This window comes from Strongylocentrotus purpuratus, unplaced genomic scaffold, assembly GCF_000002235.5.
Source record: "Strongylocentrotus purpuratus isolate Spur 01 unplaced genomic scaffold, Spur_5.0 spur5_scaffold_1, whole genome shotgun sequence".
NCBI classification, from domain to species: domain Eukaryota; kingdom Metazoa; phylum Echinodermata; class Echinoidea; order Camarodonta; family Strongylocentrotidae; genus Strongylocentrotus; species Strongylocentrotus purpuratus.
Window position 1 is genome coordinate 17,112,231 of NW_022145594.1, and position 20,030 is coordinate 17,132,260.

General features: G+C 38.4%; 1 protein-coding gene across 2 annotated transcripts in view; it reads right to left on the reverse strand.

Annotated features, from left to right (window-relative positions):
* Positions 1-20,030, reverse strand: part of LOC593886 (serine/threonine-protein kinase SIK3) — a 28,282-nt gene that overhangs the window by 4,483 nt on the left and 3,769 nt on the right. Inside the window, exons 3-11 of one of the 2 annotated variants that reach the window (XM_030977744.1) lie at positions 19,826-19,950; positions 18,886-19,009; positions 13,526-13,749; positions 12,922-13,140; positions 11,700-12,044; positions 9,782-9,955; positions 9,020-9,117; positions 6,768-7,152; positions 3,758-4,877 (exon numbers count right to left, since the gene is read on the reverse strand). In XM_030977744.1, coding sequence (XP_030833604.1) covers positions 3,758-4,877; positions 6,768-7,152; positions 9,020-9,117; positions 9,782-9,955; positions 11,700-12,044; positions 12,922-13,140; positions 13,526-13,749; positions 18,886-19,009; positions 19,826-19,950 — 2,814 coding nt within the window. Of the gene's footprint in view, positions 1-3,757; positions 4,878-6,767; positions 7,153-9,019; positions 9,118-9,781; positions 9,956-11,699; positions 12,045-12,921; positions 13,141-13,525; positions 13,750-18,730; positions 18,790-18,885; positions 19,010-19,825; positions 19,951-20,030 lie in introns of those variants that run through there. The other variant, XM_030977745.1, reaches the window with a different exon arrangement.

A 20,030-nucleotide genomic window follows, 5' to 3' on the forward strand; every position in this document is an offset into this window, starting at 1 on the left:
CACTATGCATGGTCCTCAAGGCGCTCCAACTATTACCCCGGCTCTGCTAGGCAGCCGACTTCGGCGCTCACAGCATTCAAGAAATTCCTTCCTACAGGTACCCATTTAACACCTGGGTGGAGAGTGGCAAATGTAGATTAATGTCTTGCCAAAGGACATTAGAGTCGTGGCGGGACTGCGGGACTCGAACCGCGGACCCTGTGATCCACAGTCCAACGACTTATCCACCTCTTCAAGAAAGAAAAAAAGAATTTACTAACTTGGAATTATCTTCCATTACAGTGGCATGCGTTCTGCCTATACTCCGAACACTAAATACATATATATTACCATCTGGGTGTATCACATATTGGTACAGAAAAAAATAAATATGACATGATCACATATTGCACAAGAACTTACCAACGGCATGCACAGATAAAAGACTTTACATTTCCTTAATATAAAATACAGTTAACATTGTCATACATCAAGGTGGTTTTTTTTAAGAAGCCTTCAACGGTTAAAAAATATGATTCTGCTAGAAATATACAGGATTATAATCGACACTAGACATATATACATAATGATACTAACTGCTTCACAAATGTAAATTTCATATCCTATTTATCTTATTTAGATTACATATATTTATATCCATATATGCGTATTTCTAGTAAATAAGGGGGGAATTGTCTCTAGGATTTTGAGTGAAATAAACACAAAACTATATATCGTCGGCTGCCTGTGAGAAGTCTGATAATAACGTTGACAATACAAAGCTCTTACATGCCTTCTTCTTTATATATGCAGTATTTTCAAAGTTGTCTCCAAAAAAAATGGCAGTGCTACACTAACCATAGTGAAAAACTGTCTCCAATCGCTTTGACATTACACGCTAACTATGATATGCCATATACCAAATTTGTACTAAGTTCTTACTAACACTGCTGTAAAAATAGTTTTCTGATATATTCCATCACGCACAGATACATGTAACTATTGAACTGATCATGATAAATAAATGCTACATGTACATGTACATCACCACTACTGGATACAATATAAATCAAATGAAAATACATTCATGTGTGACATTACAACTAATTTTTGGTGTAAATTTTCATCCATAATTAGAATGTGAACTCATAATTTGGTTATCAAGTAATGTGTACAAAACACAAACTTTTGATACGTTGTGAAATTTTCTTCATGATACAAAAACAATACATTAGAGGTTTACACATACTTGTATAATTTTCTTCTTTTTTTCCATTTTTTTCTTTTTTACTTCACACTATTTGACAATACTGCATACTGTAATGACATGTTTCAGATAAACGTAATTGACTAAATTGCACTAATAGAACAACAGAATTTGAATTCAAACATTATTTCTCTTTCTACATATATACGTGTAATACTATCAATACTGACACATAATACTTATCTATGATAATACATATTCAGCTCACATGCATAATGTTTTATGTTGGAAGAATTTACAATGTGTCCATTTCAAGCCGCTTCCTTAATTTAAAATACTGATGCCGACTAATTTGCCATTAACAAAACTCAGCTGATAAATCGCTCACATTCCATGCAAAACCTTTAACAACATCTCTGCAATCTCTCTGCAATCTCTCTCTGTAATTTCTGAAGACTTTTGGAGCCAACATATTACTTTTAATAGAAATGTTTTAAAAAAATTAACTACATAACTATGTATCAATCTTAATTCCTTTTCAATTTGCATTATGAACGCATGATGGTGAAAAAAAAGATAGAGCAGTTATATTTCATGTGGATTTTGCTAGATGTACATGTACATTATGTGAGACATCCATTAAAATACAAGACAAAAAAAGGACAAAAAAGTATTTTAGAAGTTCATTTTAAGTTGAATTCACGCTGGTCTCAGTGTCATTAGAGTAATTTTGTTTAACTATAAACAGAGTAATTATCAGGCATGAGAGAAAAGTTACTATGAAACCGACTTTTTTTTGCAAGCATGACAAATTTGTAAATTCTGTGAGTGGTTCAGATTCATGAATTGTTGATTAAAATAAACTTAATAATTTCAACAACAATTTTTTTTGGTTGCTTTTTAAAGAAAAATTCTTGCCATCAAAACAGCAAGTTTCATGCCACAGGTTTCTGGTTGTACAGTATTATGTGTACACAGGAACCCATTCAAGAGTGGAACCACATCTCAATCAAGAGTGGGTATTTGAATGCTACAGGAATATGTGCCGAGATGAGAGCACAGTCTCATGGATTTAAATGACTTGGAATGACTTATAGTTTGGAAACCCATCTTGAATATGAGTGGATGTTTATAATATAAGAACCTGTGAAGAGATTAGGGAACATTCTGGAACCCAGAAACAGAATAGAAACCTATCTCAACTATAAGTGGACATTCTGATACAGGAACCTGTGATGAGATGAGACCACAGTCTGTGAATGTATGAATCCTAATTGAACTATGATTGGATATTTGAATGCTATGGGAAACTTTGGTGAGATTATAGCACAGTCCTTCAATATTACTTACAGAATGGAAACCAATCTTCAGGGTAATCGGATATTTGAATGTTACAGGAATCTGTGCTGAGATTAGAGCACAGTCTATTTAACTTTAAGAAAGGAAACCCATCTTTAGTGTGATTGGATATCTAAATGTTACAGGGATCTGTGCTGAGATTAGAGCACAGTCTATTTACCTTGAAACAAACTTTAAGAATGGAAACCAATCTTCAGGGTGATCGGATATTTAATGTTACAGGAATCTGTGCTGAGATGAGAGCACAGTCTATTTACCTTGAAACAAACTTTAAGAATGGAAACCCATGTTCAGTGTGATTGGAAATCTAAATGTTACAGGGATCTGTGCTGAGATTAGAGTACAGTCTATTTACCTTTAACCCTATTTAGCCCGGGCTATTTTGAAACTGCATAGCCCGGGGGGGGCTTCTCAGGCCCCCCCCTATGATCTCGGCCGTGAAACGCCCGATCGCCGCGAAAATTTGCATACATGTCAAGTGAAGTGTATAGAATACTATGGTAATTTCAATTTTTTTGAAAAATTCACTCATTTGCATATTTATGGTAATTTATGCAAATAAGGTCATTAAATTCACATTTTTGCCCATTAATCAGACATTATTCATATTTAAGCATTCTTTCTCACTACATATATTTGTTAGACCATTTGGAATAATAATACAGCACAAAAATTTGAAAAACCAGGGTTATTCCTTATGTTATCTATTGTTTTGATAATTTCTTATGTATTTCTTTGTTTTTTTAACTTATGTATTTTATTGTTTTTGTTGTTTTATTTCATTTCCAACTATAATTCAACTATTTTGACCCCAAAATAAACACCTAAAATCTAAACAAGACCAAATAACCAATGTTTTACCTCTTTATTTGAAAAATGAGATTTCCATATGTTTTGTACACAAATCACAAAAATGAGCGATTTTCGGGCTGACATGCGAAGACAAAAGGACACGTGACTTTGTAATGGTAGGTCCGATTTTCGAAAAATTTCTTTCAAAAGTTGCGCAAGACTCGAAAGAAAAAAGTCACAAAATTTCAGTGCAAGATTTTCTTGCGTTAAAAAATTATCGCGAAAAATGTCGAGGGGGGGGCTTCTCAAGCCCCCCCCGGGCTAAACAGGGTTAAGAATGGAAACCCATCTTCAGGGTGATTGGATATCTAAACGTTACAGGGATCTGTGCTGAGATTAGAGCACAGTCTGTCTATTTACCTTGAAACCCACTGATGGAATGCATTTCTTGATTCTGAGTCGTGTTGTCTAGCACCTGGTGATGAAGCTCCGCTTCCTCGTACTCCTGCGCCTGCTGCTGCAGCTGGGAAGGAATCATGGCAGGAAGCAGATAGCGTTGACTGAAAGGCACTGCCGACATCCCCCCACCCGGAACCTCATTGCTGATGGACGTGGGGGCAGCATTCTGCAAGGCTTCGTTCAGCTCTCGGTTGGCCTGGGCCGCCAGGTAGGCCTGCGTGGCCGAGGGATGGTACGGGTTAGGCAAGTGGGGATGGATGCCCATAGAGGGCGACATTCCTATCTGGAGGGGCTCGGTGGGGACGCCGGCCGAGAGGGGACTGGTGTGGTGTTGCAAGTGTCTGTGAGCAAGGTGAGCAAAGTCTTGAAGGGGGTTCCCCTGCTGGAGCGGATGCTGCTGCTGCTGGAGGTGGTGTTGGACGGTATCGGGACTGCCAGCCATGCCGAGCTGGTTGGTGTAGTTGGAGTTCTGCTGCATCATGTGAAGCTGTTGGTACGCCATTGCCTGCATCAGCTGCTCGGCGTCGATACTGGAGCTACGTTGCTCCCTCTCAAGGCTCTGGTTACTGTCTCTACGCTCCCTGGTCTCCTCCATCTCCTGCAGGAGCGGTCCATTCAAACCAACATGCTCCAGGCTCCCGGCCCCGTGAAGACTCCCCGACCCTTGATTCGACCGATCCGGACCGTTCAGGTGCACTTCCACGCCGCGATGCGAGTGCACTGAATGAGCCGTGACTGGACTCGGAACCGACTCTTCAGGCTGGCTGCAAACTGAATGCGGTGACCCTACCATCGTGTCCAGAGGATTCGTCGGGAACCTCGTATCCGTCGGACTCTCGACGCCCGTCTCCTCTGGATGGACGGGAAGGGAACTGGACAGGGGAGGGCTCCCTCTGCTGCCAGGGCTGTGTAGCTTGCGCAGGCTTGGTGGACTGTCCGACTGGCGTTGAAGCTGCAGACGCTGAAGGTGTTGCTGGAGATGCTGGGTCTGGATGTCGGCGATGGGGAGATCACTACGAAGAGACGAGACTGGGGAGAGATGGGGCGAAGTGCTGGATATTCCCGTTGGTGAATGGGACAACTGAAATATGAAAATATACAATGCACGATTAATCTCCTAAAACTTATACAATGCAAGATTAGTCTCCTAAAACTTATACAATGCAAGATTAGTCTCCTAAAACTTATACAATGCAAGGTTAGTCTCCTAAAACTTATACAATGCAAGATTAGTCTCCTAAAACTTATACAATGCAAGATTAGTCTCCTAAAACGTATACAATGCAAGATTAGTCTCCTAAAACTTATACAATGCAAGATTAGTCTCCTAAAACTTATACAATGCAGGATTAGTCTCCTAAAACTTATACAATGCTAGGTTAGTCTCCTAAAATGTATACAATGCAAGATTAGTCTCCTAAAACTTATACAAAGCAAGATTAATCTCCTAAAACTTATACAATGCAAGGTTAGTCTCCTAAAATGTATACAATGCAAGATTAGTCTCCTAAAATGTATACCATGCAAGATTAGTCTCCTAAAACTTATACAACGCAAGATTAGTCTCCTAAAATGTATACCATGCAAGATTAGTCTACTAAAACTTATACAATGCAAGATTAGTCTACTAAAACTTATACAATGCAAGATTAGTCTCCTAAAGTGTATACCATGCAAGATTAGTCTCCTAAAACTTATCAAATATACACAACACATTTTTGTTGTTTAATTTTCGCACTTCTCATTCTGTCATAGATAACCAACTAAACATTAATGGATCACTCTTATGTCTCTCAGTACTAGCCATCTGCTAAAAATGTATAAAATATGGGTGTATGAATTAGATGCCCAGGTTTGACTGTATCTGATGTTCATCAGACTAAAACATCGGAGGGGCAAAATCTAATCCTACATACACTATGAATGAACTACTTCATTTACAATAGGGACTTTTAGATTTGCACGTCAAAACCTTTGACTGCAATGTGTGACGTCATTTTAAGGCACTGCGCATGCGTTACGTCATCTCGGTCGGCGATCGAGAATGCGTCAACCTTGATTTTCCTAAATCTAGTACATACATACATATTGGCATTTACATGCTCAATGTACTAGTATGCCGCGTGCGCATAAAATATACAGTTCCTTGGGTGGACAAAAGAACATCCCTTCCCTGCTATTATGCAAAAATGTGTAGAACAGGTGTCACATGCATATTCACCTGTTCTACACATTTTACATAATAGCAGTGAAGGGATATTCTTTTGTTGAGGGTAGAATGAGGAACTGTATATTTTGTCCTCTTTCTTTGACCGTGATGTTCATAGTGTTACTTCCTGCATGCATGTATATCTTCGAGTGCAATCTAAAAGATTTCTAATTGTAGTCAACATGGGCAGTTAAGTACGTTGACACGCATGATCAGTCGGCGTTCGTCGTGTTCTCGTCCACTCAATCTAAAAACCCTAATGTCATCTATCACAAGCAAGATGCAGGGGGTATTAAAGTGACTCGGTAACATTGCCTCAGATTCTGAAATAAAATCCTGGATTTAAGCTCATGCTGCAATCATAATTATAAACCTTTAGGTCAGTCAGGAATCCATGAATTTTATAAGCCGATCGCCTGTCTGATTATCAAGATATTTATGATTGGAAATCAAGATTTCATTTCTGTTTTCCTAACGGTTTTTATAACACTACAGTCTATTGGAAAAAATGAGTATGGCAAAACCAGTCACTCAAGGATTTTTACTTTTTTGAGGCACTTCATGATCATTTTGAAACGCAATTTTTTAGGGCTTCAATATTACACCATATCACGGACACTGATAACACGTAGAGTCATGTATCTCCGATTTAACATTGTTAAAAGATGCCTTTAAAAGCAAGACAGGTATTAAGTCTGTTAGTACCCTTCTAGCTCTCTGTACATGATATAGGAGTTTCAAATGTTTATGCATTGTTTTTACCAATCCAGTTTGCATCTTCTCCTTGTGTAAGTGATGCTGATGCTGTTGCATCTGCATTTGCAGCTCCTGTGCTCGTGCATCGATGGGGGAGCTGAACTGCTTTTGTAACTGCTGACACTCCTTATGAAGCTGCTTGAGAGAGCTCTTTTGACTACTGCTGCTACCCCCTCCGGTAGCGGCCAGCCGTTCCAGACGCTCCCGTTGGTAGTACTGGAGATTGGGCATGCCGTCGGAGGCCCGCCGTGCGTTGGTGGAGGCAAAGAGGTGCAGGGAGCGTTCCGGTTGAAGGAAGCGATTGTGTCGGGGGCGGGAGACGAGAGGCATGTCGTTGTTTGTGAGGACGTCGGGACCGATGGTGTGCCGGCAGCGACCCTTGTCAAGATATCTGTGATAAAAGGAAAACAGAAATTAGAAGGGTATTACAATTATTAAAACATATGCTGGACCAATCACTGTATTTCCTTTCAATTCATTTTAGAATGAGTGGATGTACTTCATTAATCACAATTCTAAACATCCCTTCCCTTTCTAACCTAGTCCTTTATTTAACTTGTACATACATTCCTTTTTTTTCACAATTGTTTCATTCCTTTTGCTTAACCCATCCCTTTATCTCCAAACTATTGCTCTTTGAGTTCCACAAATAGTACTTATTTATCAGGCTCCCCATTCTTTACATTATTTCCACCAAACCCTTCATGACTAATCAACCTAACTCTCTCCTACACATTCCCTCTCTCTTCATTTTGAATCCATTCCTTTGTTGTCTCACTCACATTCAATTCATTCTATCAATCCTTCCCTCTCTCCTTCATTTTGAATTCATTCCTTCGTTGTCTCACTCACATTCAATTCATTCTATCAATCCTTCCCTCTCTCCTTCATTTACAGGTTCCATTCCTTTGTTCTTTCACCCACCTGACTATCACCTTTTTATAAGGATTTTATTTCATCTCTACTGTAATCAACCTGTCATAAGGACTCCCATCATTTGATTTATATTTCAATCAATCTGTCTCTCACACATTCATATTTCTTTCCTTTCCCTCTCTTCTTCAACGATAGGTTCCATTCCTTCGTTCTGTCACTCACCTGCACAAACTTTTTATAAGGACCCTATCTTTCATTTTTAATGTTATAAACCTACCTCATGATTATTCATATTTCGTCCCTTTCCTTCATCTACTGGTTCCATTCCTTTGTTCTGTCACTCAACTGAATATCACCTTTTCATAAGGACCCCCATATTTCGTTTTTCTTGTAATCTCATACTTAGGCCTAAAATAAAAACTTGTTGTATTGCCCTTTGCAACCTACCCAAAAATCTGAAAATCTACGGTCAGCATTTAAAAAAAATAAATTTTATAACTGTTTTTTATTTTATTTCTTATTAATGAATAAAAAAAAAATATGTATTTTGTTTGTTTAAAAAATGGGATATAAATGCATGAAATGAAATTATTCCAAAATTATCACTCGGGCAAACCATGAGTGATGAATAAAAGTATTTTTATGAGGTGAAAAAGATATCAATGGAATGATGACGCTGAAACACATGTATTAAAGCATTAAAACTGAGAAATATCGGCCAAAAGAGGGCGGGAAAAAACAACAAAAACAACAAAAACATTCAAATCTGAAAAATATCGGCCAAAAGAGGGTGACAAAAAAAAAGTTTAAAAAAAAAAAAAAATCAGACTGACCGACCCATGTTTTGGCACCCAAAGGGCAATACAACAAGTTTTTATTTTAGGCCTTATTCATATTTCTTTCCTTTCCCTCTCTCTTTCATCTTCAGATTTCATTCCTTCTTTCTGGAACTCACCTAAATATTACGTTTTCATAGGGACAGCCATCTTTCATTTCTATTGTAATCAACCTGTCATAAGGAACCATATCATTTGATCTATATTTCCATCAACCTATCTCACACTCATTCATATTTCTTTCCTTTCCCTCTCTCCTTCATCGATAGATTATATTCCTTCATTCGGTCACTCACCTGAACAACCTTATCATAAGGACCCCTATCATTTGATTTATATTTCAATCAACCTATCTCATAGTCATACTCATTCATATTTCTTTCCTTCATCCTTAGATTCTATTCATTTGTACTGTAACTCACCTGCACAACCTTTTCATAAGGACCCCCATCTTTCATTTTTATTGTAATCTCATACTTGTTCATATTTCTTTCCTTTCCCTCTCTCCTTCATCTATAGGCACCATTCCTTCGTTCTGTCACTCACCTTCGTATTGCCTCTTCATCAGGCTCCCCGTCCGAGTTCTCGTCTTCCTCTGGCATAGTTGTATCGGATAATCTCTGCTGTAATGTCTCAGCACCAAACTACATGTAAGAATCATATAAAACATTATGAAACAGTTTATGAAAAGGATGAAAAAAAATGAAATGGAAGCTCTCATTACCAATCATGTGAAAGAATATGTTTTGACTAATACATGATGATAAAAAATTTGCTGGGAAACCGCCTACTAATTCATATATTTGGTAAATTTGTTTCTCTCATGGTCTGTGAGAGATATAGGGTAGTCCCATATACATCTTTCTGTGTATAGTGCTTGTAACTTTACGAAGAATGGGCCAAATTTCTTATCATTTTGATGATTCCAGAACCTTGCAGATGCTAGATGCTAGATGATCAACCTTTTCTAATCGATATCACAACGTTTCTTTCACGATGCAATCGCATGACCATAACTGGTCTTTACCTTTAACAATTATGGAAAGCCGTTAGCATCTTTGAAATTTGTTTATAAAAGTTATTTTTAAAGGCATAAATGTTGATTCAAATCATTCATATTTTCTATTATCTCAGGAGATTTCATGTTCTTGATGTGGAATTTATGAGAAGTCTTAAATACTTCAATTTTTGCTTGTAGATATATTTATTTCATTAAAGGCTACAAATGGCTCTCCATAATATTTAAGTCCAACTTTGAGTTAATTTCAACTTAGGATCTTTGTGAAACACCACCCTGGGAGTACGTACCTGTCCAGTTGCGTCGATGTCCCCGGGCTGGCTGGTGCGGACGGTGGTCTGTAGCTGCTTTCTGAACTGCTGGATGTTGAGATACATGTTGGCTCCCCCGTCGGACGCCCTGCGACCAAAGCTAGACTGCCCGGCGGTGGCTTCTAGGACGGGCGGCTTCAGCAGATTCTGCTCCTGAAGGTTAAAAGCATTGTTTAACAATGTTAAATCTGAGATGCACGGTCCTACGTACAGTATTATCAGTGTATGTGGTAGGGTGTAATATTGAAGCCCTAAAAAAATTGCGCTTCAAAATGATGAAGAAGTGCCTCAAAAAAGTAAAAATCTTTGAGTGACCGGTTTTACCACACTCGTTTTCACAACAGACTGTAGTAATTAGGAAAACGCAAAATTTGGTTTTGATTTCCAATCCTAAATATCTTGATAATCAGACAGGCGATTGGCTTGTAAAAGTCATGGGGTTCCTGCCTGACCTAAAGGTTTATAATTATGATTGCAGCAAGAGCTAAATCCAGGATTTAGTTTCAGAAACTGAGACAAAGTTACCGGATCCCTTTCAGGCAAGGAAAGGAGGGTTGGAATCAGGGCAGTGTCTCATGAAACTGTCATAAGTACCACTTCACCGACATCCTATTGAAATGCGTGTATTAAGTTCAACATGCATTTCAATGGGATGTCGGTGAACTTGTACTTATGATGGTTTCGTGAAACGCTACCCTGGAGTTTCCAGACTGGGAGTGTTTAATATATATTGACGAGTTATGTGTATTCACCTAGAACAAGAAACTTTGCAACATCAAACTTGTGGATCGTTAATGATAGGCATTGTCAGGGCAACAAATTCTTCAAAGTGCAAATGAGGTTGTCTACATTTGTACCTCTTATTTTCCTTTCTCTCAATCCTTTATTCTGTACATTCTCTTATCATTGCAGATATAAGTAATTAAGAGCAGATTTTGCAAGGCCTAGTGAGAATTCTCCTCCATCAATACTCTTTTTCAGCGCAGAAAGGCACACCAGCACATATACCTGTTAAACAAATTTTATGCAAGCCTTTTGAATAAAAGTTTCTCTTGACAACTTGTCAGAGGCTTCCCTGACCTAGACACAAAACTGGTGTATGCAAAGTGGATATCATCTATAAGTGATGCCATTATGCACAATGGGTGAATGAAATGGCTTGTAACATGGGTGGGCAGTGTTTCAAGTACAAGTTTGCGGTCATCCTATTGAAACGTGTGTGAAATTAAAATGCGTTTCGATGGGAGGTCGCTGAACTGGTTATTATGATTGTTTCATGATACGATGCCAAGGGAAAAAGAGAGAAAGATGCCTTGATTGAAATGCATTAGTTAACAGTGGAGTTTTTCAACAAGAGTAAGATTGACTTAAGTTGGGCTTGAACTATGGCAGGCCATTCGTGCCCTTAAAAAATCTTGAACCAGATGTAAAATGAGAGGGGAAAAACCTTAGAAATTGTGATCTTTAGATAATATTCTTTCCTTCAATAATGAACGATCAAAAGATGTAAAATGTCCCTTGAGGGACCAATGATGAGACCAACCAGTGGCATGAATGGCCTGCCATAGTTCAGGTCCAGTTTAAGTCGATCTTAGTCTTTGTGAAACACCCCTCTTGTCTATTGGCATTTGTGGCAAAAGTAAACTCAGTATAAACCTGCTTTCTTGTTTCCAATCTAATCCAATCCAATCCAAAAGATATTTGATATAACGCCTTTTCCTTGTGGTTACAAAGTGCTGCACACACCGCTCCACAATGTTTGGGCCACTTATTAACAAAAGTTGGTCACTTTTTGGAGATCAGTCAAGTATATGTAGGCTGGTAATAAAGTAATTTATAACAGAAAATATGTGACTTGAGTAATTTCTTCAAGTGGTCAACAGATGAGATATTTTACCTTGTATGTAAGCTGTTGCTCCGCTTGGTTGGGCATAGTATTCAACAGAGGCAAGTTCTGTGGCAAGTTGATGTTGTACGCAGCACCCGCCCCACCAAAGGGCAGCCCCAACAAGCCAGCCAGGTGGGCGTCGCCCTCCCCTCCCCCTCCAAGCCCCATACCCCCTAGCCCCATACCGGCCAGCTGGGGAGGGGCAGGGAGCTTGGCTCGCAAGGCCGCGGGGACCTTGTGGCCAGAGGGGTCCCCGGGGATGACGGTGTTCCTACGGATTTGGAGGTAGCGGGCGAGGGCCTCGGGGCTGGGCTCCTCTGGGTCGCTATCCATCTCCTCTAGTTGGTCATTAGACTGTAACAAAATGAAGGTGAAATTGATTAATATTTGCAGGGAAGTTAGAACAAACCATCTCCTGTGAGCTGGTCATAATACTTTAAAATGAAAGAAAATAACTGTAACAATTTTGTTCCCAATGACTCCTGTAGTGGATCATTTGAGTGCTATGTACTGTATATATGCATAAATAAGATAGCAGTACAAATTATTTGCATATTATTTGCATTTTGGGCAAACCATCTCCTCTAGTTGGTCATGAGACCGAAAAACAAAGAAGAAGATAATGGCACTGTAGCTATTCAATACTTGTGAGTGAAGTAGTAAAATACTTCATGCCGTAGACGAATAGGGGATTTTATGCCCTTGCCCACAATCCAAATTGACCTCTGGGGTGAAAACGATTTGTAAATTGTTAACACATGGTCACAACTAAAAAAATCCCCCTTTTTTTAAACCCTTTCAAGCAGGATTTTTTTTAAGGGCTAAATTCATCAATTTGATATTCATTTATTGATATAAAGTTATTATTAGTGATCGCAAGACACCAGGCATCGCTAAAAAAGTGTGACTGATCACTTAGCTTGAGAAAGTCCACAGGAGTGGACGAAAGGTTGCCCACAAAATGCAAGGTTGTTAGAAGCTTTAAAAACTACAGTTTTTGATTATCCCCAACCAATGGAAGTTTTCTGTATCAAAATTATCATTGTTTGCATATTTGCATTATATCTTAAGTTTAAACATTCTTTGTTATTCAGTTATTGTATTTGAAAAACATGCAGAAATCAAATCAAATCAAATCAAAGTCAAATCAAGTGTAGTTTACCCGACACAAGAATAGATTATTCTTATTACTATCAATATAATGAATTGTCTTCCTTGACACGAAACCCACCTGAATGACTTGGTTATCCTCGTTCGTCACATTGACTTGGGGAATCATCTGATCGCCGAGCATTAGGTTCCGCTGAGCGGCCACGCCCTCCCCGAGGGCCAGGGCGTACAGGGCCGCCGCTGATTGGCTCTCCTCCGCGGCCTTCAGGTGGCGCCGGTGCTTGTCCAGCAGGAGATGGTAGATTGCACTGTTTTCATCGTAACTTTGGTTCGTTATAGACTGAGGAAAGAGTGACAGAAAAGTGGATAGAGGTGAAAGGAAATACTGGTATTACATATGGGTTTGCAACATTTTGATAACAGATGCATTTTAAGAAGTAGGTGTAATAGATCTTATAGTGTTTTTTTGGTTTCCAACATTGTTGTGACTTCTATTTCTGGGCAGATTTAAATTATACAAAGGAAGACAAAAGGAAGACAAAATCCATGGCCACTACAGAGAGGTGACCACTAAGACAGGTTTGATTGTAGATGTTTTTCAAAGCCCCTCTCAAGTGTTTGGAGTCCAAAGTAAGACGTCTCTATGTGTAAAACATATGTGGATATTTGGGGCTCACTTTTACAAGTGCTTTACATGTATCTGGTAAGATGGCTTATTGACTGACCTGCATTATGGCTTCTGTCTTCAGCCCCATGGACACCATATGCTGTAAGATCAGCTCGTTGACCGGCTCTTCCTGATTGCTCTGTACGTTGTGCTCTGCAAACATCTTATCGAAGACTGGATCTGGTCCATCGCCCTTGGTCCAACGATGGTTCAGGACCTGGTCTGTGGTATAGCGCCGACTTGCGTCCAGGATCAGCATGTGCCTTATGAGATCCTCACAACCTGTCAACATAAGGATTACATTTGCATCGTTAGTGTTGATTAGATTATCATTTCGGGCTCAACACTTACAGGGTCCAAGAGGAATTGACCATTCTTTTAATAGATTTTAGGACCATTTGGAGCAGCACCATTGTAAATCACTTATAAAATAACATTATCATTAATCAAAATGCAGAGCTGCCAACCTTTGGAAGTACAAATTAGTACTTAGCACCTGCAAAATTAGTATTTTACCATCAAAATTAGTATTTTTCAACCGGCCTTCCTTTCACCTATTAAAAACCTATTGATGTCGTAACGCAGCGCAAATGCATACCGTAAAGACCATATTTTTGCTGTAATTAGTTTTTTTTAAAAACATATTCAATTGTACATGTTCATCTATATACCTTGTTTTAACTGCAAACTCGGTTCTTTTTAGTTCCAAGCTCTAGCTTCAGCCACAAAATCACCTTGAAGATTCACACACAAGTGACTATATAAGCCACTCCATATAAAATGATGCACTGAATTCACAATATGGCTCTTGTAAAAACTGCAATAATGTAGTACAGCAGAGATGCCAACCTCTTGACACAAAAAAACAGACTGAGTATCCTAAAAAATCAGATTTTGGAGAGAAAAATCAGATTTTCACGAAAACTCAACACTACCAATGGCCGGTTGGCCCCGGGCCAGTAAAATTTCAGAAAAATGTGATACTGGTACGTACAGTCAAGTAAAATGTTTGCTCTTTCATTAAAATTTTAAAAGAAAATTGTAAAGCAAAGTTTTTGTTGGGGCTGCGGGGGTTTACCTGTTCATGTTTTAATGCGTTTCCGTGGTTTTTATGGATATTACCCCCCAAAAAAAAAAAAAAAAAAAAAATAATAATAATAATAATAAATAAATAAAATAATAATAAAAATTAAATAAAAAAAAAAAAAAAACGTTATTTTTTTGAAAAATCATATTTTAAGAGGTGATATCGTATTATCGTATTCCACTCTTATTATCGTACAAAATACGATTAAATCGTACTGGTTGGCACCTCTGAAAACGGGTCTTTCTACAATCCTCAAAAGTCAAAACCTGTTTAAGATATGGATTGTATTTGCATATTTGGTGTAGGGATTTTTTTATCATCATTTTGGGCTCAACATTCACAAGGGTTGAGAGGAGATGACCCCCTTGTTCTTTAATTTACATGTATAATTATCCGAACATTATATAGAATTTTCATCATTTTCTGTACCTTCTACCTCCTCCATCTCATTATCTGCTCCTCTTCCTTCTACTTCTCCTACTTATTGTCTTCATCCTCCTCATACTTCTTCTTACCAGTCAACATCCAGACTTCTCCATCACAAGCATTCCTTTCTTCATCTTCATCATCATCATCATCATCAATGACCTATAGATTCAAATACATACTCCATCATCATTTACTTGATGTAGAAAACAATGTTTTGCTCTAATTATGACATAACAGAGAAAACTCCAATATACCCATCAGATTTACAAAAGAGAAAGAAACCTTACAAAAGCAAAGTCATGAAGCAGAGGATTGGAAAGCATGCCAAATAGAGCTTGGATCAGGGGCCTGTTTCATAAAACTTTTTATCTATAACAAATGCTAAATTTCGATGACAAGTTTGCTCTCAGCCAATCAGATGCCTTGATTTCAGCAGCTTATAACTGTAGTTTGTAACTTGTTATTGATATCAAGTTTTATGAAACGGGGCCATGTTTGCTTCTCCTGCAAACCATCTGAGCCTGACCTTTTCCTACTCACGATACTCACAAAGAGAAACAAGGTAGCTCTCTCCAGATACCATTAATAGTGTGTCCATACCGTTATTTTTTTTTTTTTTACCTACACTGTATGAATAGGCTTAAAAATATACTCAGGCAAACTGGCAAACATTGCTCCAAAATTATAACTTCATTTACCATTAATAGTGTATCCATACCGTTTGTTTTCTGGCAATGAAGAGGTTTAAAAATGTGTACTCAGGCAAACATTGCTCAAAAATTGACTTCATATGTACACTTAACTTAGGGAGGTGTATCAAACTGGGTACAGTTGACAAACACATGTTCATGACATACTTTACAATGGTTTACTATTGGCGAATTGGGTCATAGCATTAGATGATAAATACAAATTAAACGCGCAATGACCCAGTCTGTCTCTCTCTCTCTCTATATAAATATCAATTTCTCTTCTGTCTCCCGACTCTCTCTATCTCGCTCTCCCCCTCCCTCTCTCTATTTAATAAATAGATTTCTCTCTTCTTTTCTGTCTAACTCTGTCTCTTGCTCTCTTGCCCCCCCCCCTTTACTCTCTCTCTCTCTCTCTTTCTCTCTCTCTCTCTCTCTCTGTATATATACTATATATATATACATATATATATATATATATATATATATAATGTAAAAATAAATGGTTCTGCGTCGGTGCATAAAATGAATAGGACACAAGGTAGATAAATAAAAACACCGGAGAAGTGAATATTCCACTGACGTTTCGGGCATAGCCCTTTAATATCTTTATTACGTCATAATGCTTTTTCAATTGCTTATTTTTCTTTCTGTGCGCCTCTTCTTTTCCTTTTCTTTTGCTTTCCGCGTATCTCCCCTGGAGATACGCTCTTCTAACGCTCCCTATATTTCTAATTTTCTCCTATTTTCTCACGTCACAATGGTCCAACTTTTGAGCTTTGTGACGTTTCTCTATCTCTTTTTCTCTTCTTTCACGTACTCTCACACGCCTTTGCATCTTGACTACCAAGCGTCGCCTATATATTTTTGATTTTGTATATTGTTGTTCATGCTTGAATCACTTCGATAAAGGGCAATGCCCGAAACGTCAGTGGAATATTCACTTCTCCGGTGTTTTTATTTATCTACCTTGTGTCCTATATATATATATATATATATATATATATACTGTATATCTATATATATATATATCTCTCTCTCTCTCTCTCTCTCTACCAGGGGGGGGGGAGAGGGAGTTCACAAATTTCTCTTCTGTTTCTGACTCTCTATCTCGCTCCCCTCCCCCTCCCTCTCTCTATCTAATAAATGGATTTCTCTCTTCTTTTCTGTCTAACTCTGTCTGTCTCTCTCCCTCTCTCTCCTTGTCTCCCTCTCTCCCTGTCTCTCTCTCTCTCTCTCTCTCCCTGTCCCCCTCTCTCTCTCTACCCCATCTCTCTCTCTACCCCTCTCTGTCTCTCTCTCTCTCTCTACCTCTCTCACCCTCTCTCCTAAAAGACAAGTGACCTATCTTCTACCTCAAGTTCATCCAAACACACTTTTGGTTTACAGTTGATCGAAGAGTAGGGTTGCACTTTTGCAAAAAGGTACTCTCCTCTTTGCTTTTGTTATTTAAGTAAATACTTTGGAAGAGTGATTTATATTTTGTATCTCAATATCAAAACAAGTTCTAGAAAAGATCATCTACTGTCCCTGAAAGGTTATGAAAACTCTTAAAGATGAAGACCAGTTATGCTCATGCGATTGCACTGTGAAAGAATTGTTGTGAAAATTGATCAGAAAAGGTTGATCATCTAGCATATGAGTATTGGTGTGCACTGCAAGGTTCTGGAATCATCAAAATGATAAGAAATTTGGCCAGGTCTTGGTAAAGTTACAAGCACTGTACACAGAAAGATGTACATGGGGACTACGCGACAAGTGCGTGACACATGCGCAATATCTATCAGGTCCAAATAGAAACAATGATTTACCAAATATATCAATTAGTAGGCTGTTTCTCTGCAAAATTTGTATCATCACGTGTTAGTCAAAACATATTCTTTCACATGATTGGTGATAAGAGCTTCCATTTCATTTTTTGAGAGGGGGGCGTTTCCAAAACTGATCTTTACCTTTAAGGCTTGTTCACATGTAGTAAAATGCTGCCGTTTAACACAGGAGCTTTCAAAGCATACTGCACCTTAACATTTTTGTATCTAACACCATACAGATAAAGTGAGTGGGTGTTAGACCTTTAATAGTTGAACACAATCATTTTTTTTTCATCCCATTTGCCATTCATTTTATAGTACACACACAAACAAACAAAGGAACTGTGGTTTTTGCGACATACGTGAACGGTCTTAAATTTTGGTGAAGGATAAAAGCAATTGTTGTGATTCTCCGATTCAAAAGACTTCATAGAAATTAATCTTCTTTCTCATCCAAATCCATTCAACCTACTCTTTTGTTCTTTCATATCTTTCTCAGAAACTTGTCCGTTTTTTGTTTGCTCTTTAAAAACATTTCATATCGCTGTATTCAACTTTGCTGACAATTTTTTATCATACCGCACTACAGTATTCAATATTTCAATGGCATCCATCCATCCAATAAAAACTGGCAATTTTAACAAAAAAATCAACACCATTTTTGCCTGTGTATCTCATTTTCAAAGAAATTGTTTTGTATTTTATCATTGTAGCGATAAAAGACAAATATCAGCAGCCCCTTTGGATTTTTTTCCTACTATCATTTTCCAATGCCTTTTTATTATATAACCAAGTTGCAGTAGATTTTATGTTATGATGAACTTGGCTTTATTTCCATTCGTTGCTGCAAGTTGTTGTTTAATTGCATAATGTATGGGTATGCTTTCGCCTTTCTTCATTGTGTGTACCAAGTATTTGATTAGTTTTATCGCAAAATAACCCACTGACATTAATGGTATCCACTCAATTACCATGCTTCTAAGGCAACTCAACACTACACTAGCACTACCTAAGCACATTAGACTTACCTTCAGATACAAAGAACAGCATTTTAAACTGGCCTGGTAACACCCTGGCTCTTGTGCTGCGTAACTTAATCATATATTTCATGCATGCTACATGTAGTTTCATACTTTACACTGTTCCACAAATGACTGACGGAGCACAGAGTATACGCTCATTTAACACCCTATTGAGGTGTCTTAGCAATACACTAGCACTATACTGTACTTAGCACCAAGACTTACCTTCTGACATAAAGAATGGTATTCTAAACTGTCCAGATAACACCCTGGCTCGTAGGTTGTGTAACCCACTGATATCACTGGTATACGCTCAATTAACACGCTATTGAGGTGTTTTAGCACTACACTAGCACTTACTATTAAGCACCAAGGCTTACCTTCTGACATAAAGAATGGTATTCTGAACTGTCCCGATAACACCCTGGCTCGTAGGTTGTGTAACGTCTTGCCGTCAAAGGGTAAAGCACCAGATACTAATACATATAATACTACTCCCAGACTCTGCAGAGGAAAAAAACACAATGAAATGTCATGTAGTCATTGATCCAGATAGAACACATCTACGTTTCAATAACACAAATTTCTTTATTTGTGTATTAAAAGTCTTCTCATTAAAAGCCCCTCCCCCCTTTCTCTCTCTCTCTCTCTCTCCCTATCTCTATCTTTCCCTCTCTTATCCTCTCTCCTCAAAGGTAAGTGACCTAGATCTTTTAGCTCCAGTTCATCCAAATACGTGTATGATAACAGTTGCACAAAAAAAAGGTACTCTCCTTTAGAAAAATTATTTAGATTCTTTTGTTAGTCATTACAAATAACTCGTTAGTTAGTGAACAACTGAATTATTCATACGGATACCCATACCTGCCAACTTGAGACAAGAGAAATTAGGAGTAAATTTTTCTGGATGGACTACGAGGTCGCGAACCACCGAAGGATTGGGGTAGTAGCCCGTAGATTGGGGGGGGGGGAACTAACGATCACGTTCGGGCTGCGCTGTGTATATCTTCTATGAGCGCGAGCGCGGATGTCGGCGTGATCTGGTTATCAGTGCTGTGTTATGCTTTAGTCTTATACATACATATTGGTATTTATTGAGCGCCTTTACATGAACATGCTCAAGGCGCTTTACATTTCGAAATACAAACATAATAGAAACAAGAATCGGGACAAATATCTCAAATTCACTAAGTGCTAAAACAAATCCCTTCCATAGAGACTGTATGTAGGAGAGAACGATTTAGAGCTCCTCGAATTGGCATTGGAGTGCACATGCCTGATCATGTCGCAACTGTCCCTCTCAGTGTGCTACGGACTTACCCACACATCAGCCTTTGGACCGTTGTACTCCCTGCCTTCAAAGAGTTCTGGCGCGGCGTAGGGAGGACTCCCGCACCATGTCTTCAGTAGATGGTCCTTCTCAAAGAAATTACTGAAACCAAAATCTGCAAAGAAGGAAGGAAGACGAAGAAAGAAGGTAGATAGGGGAGGAAAATATCACACACTTCAGTTTCAGTTTTCAGTT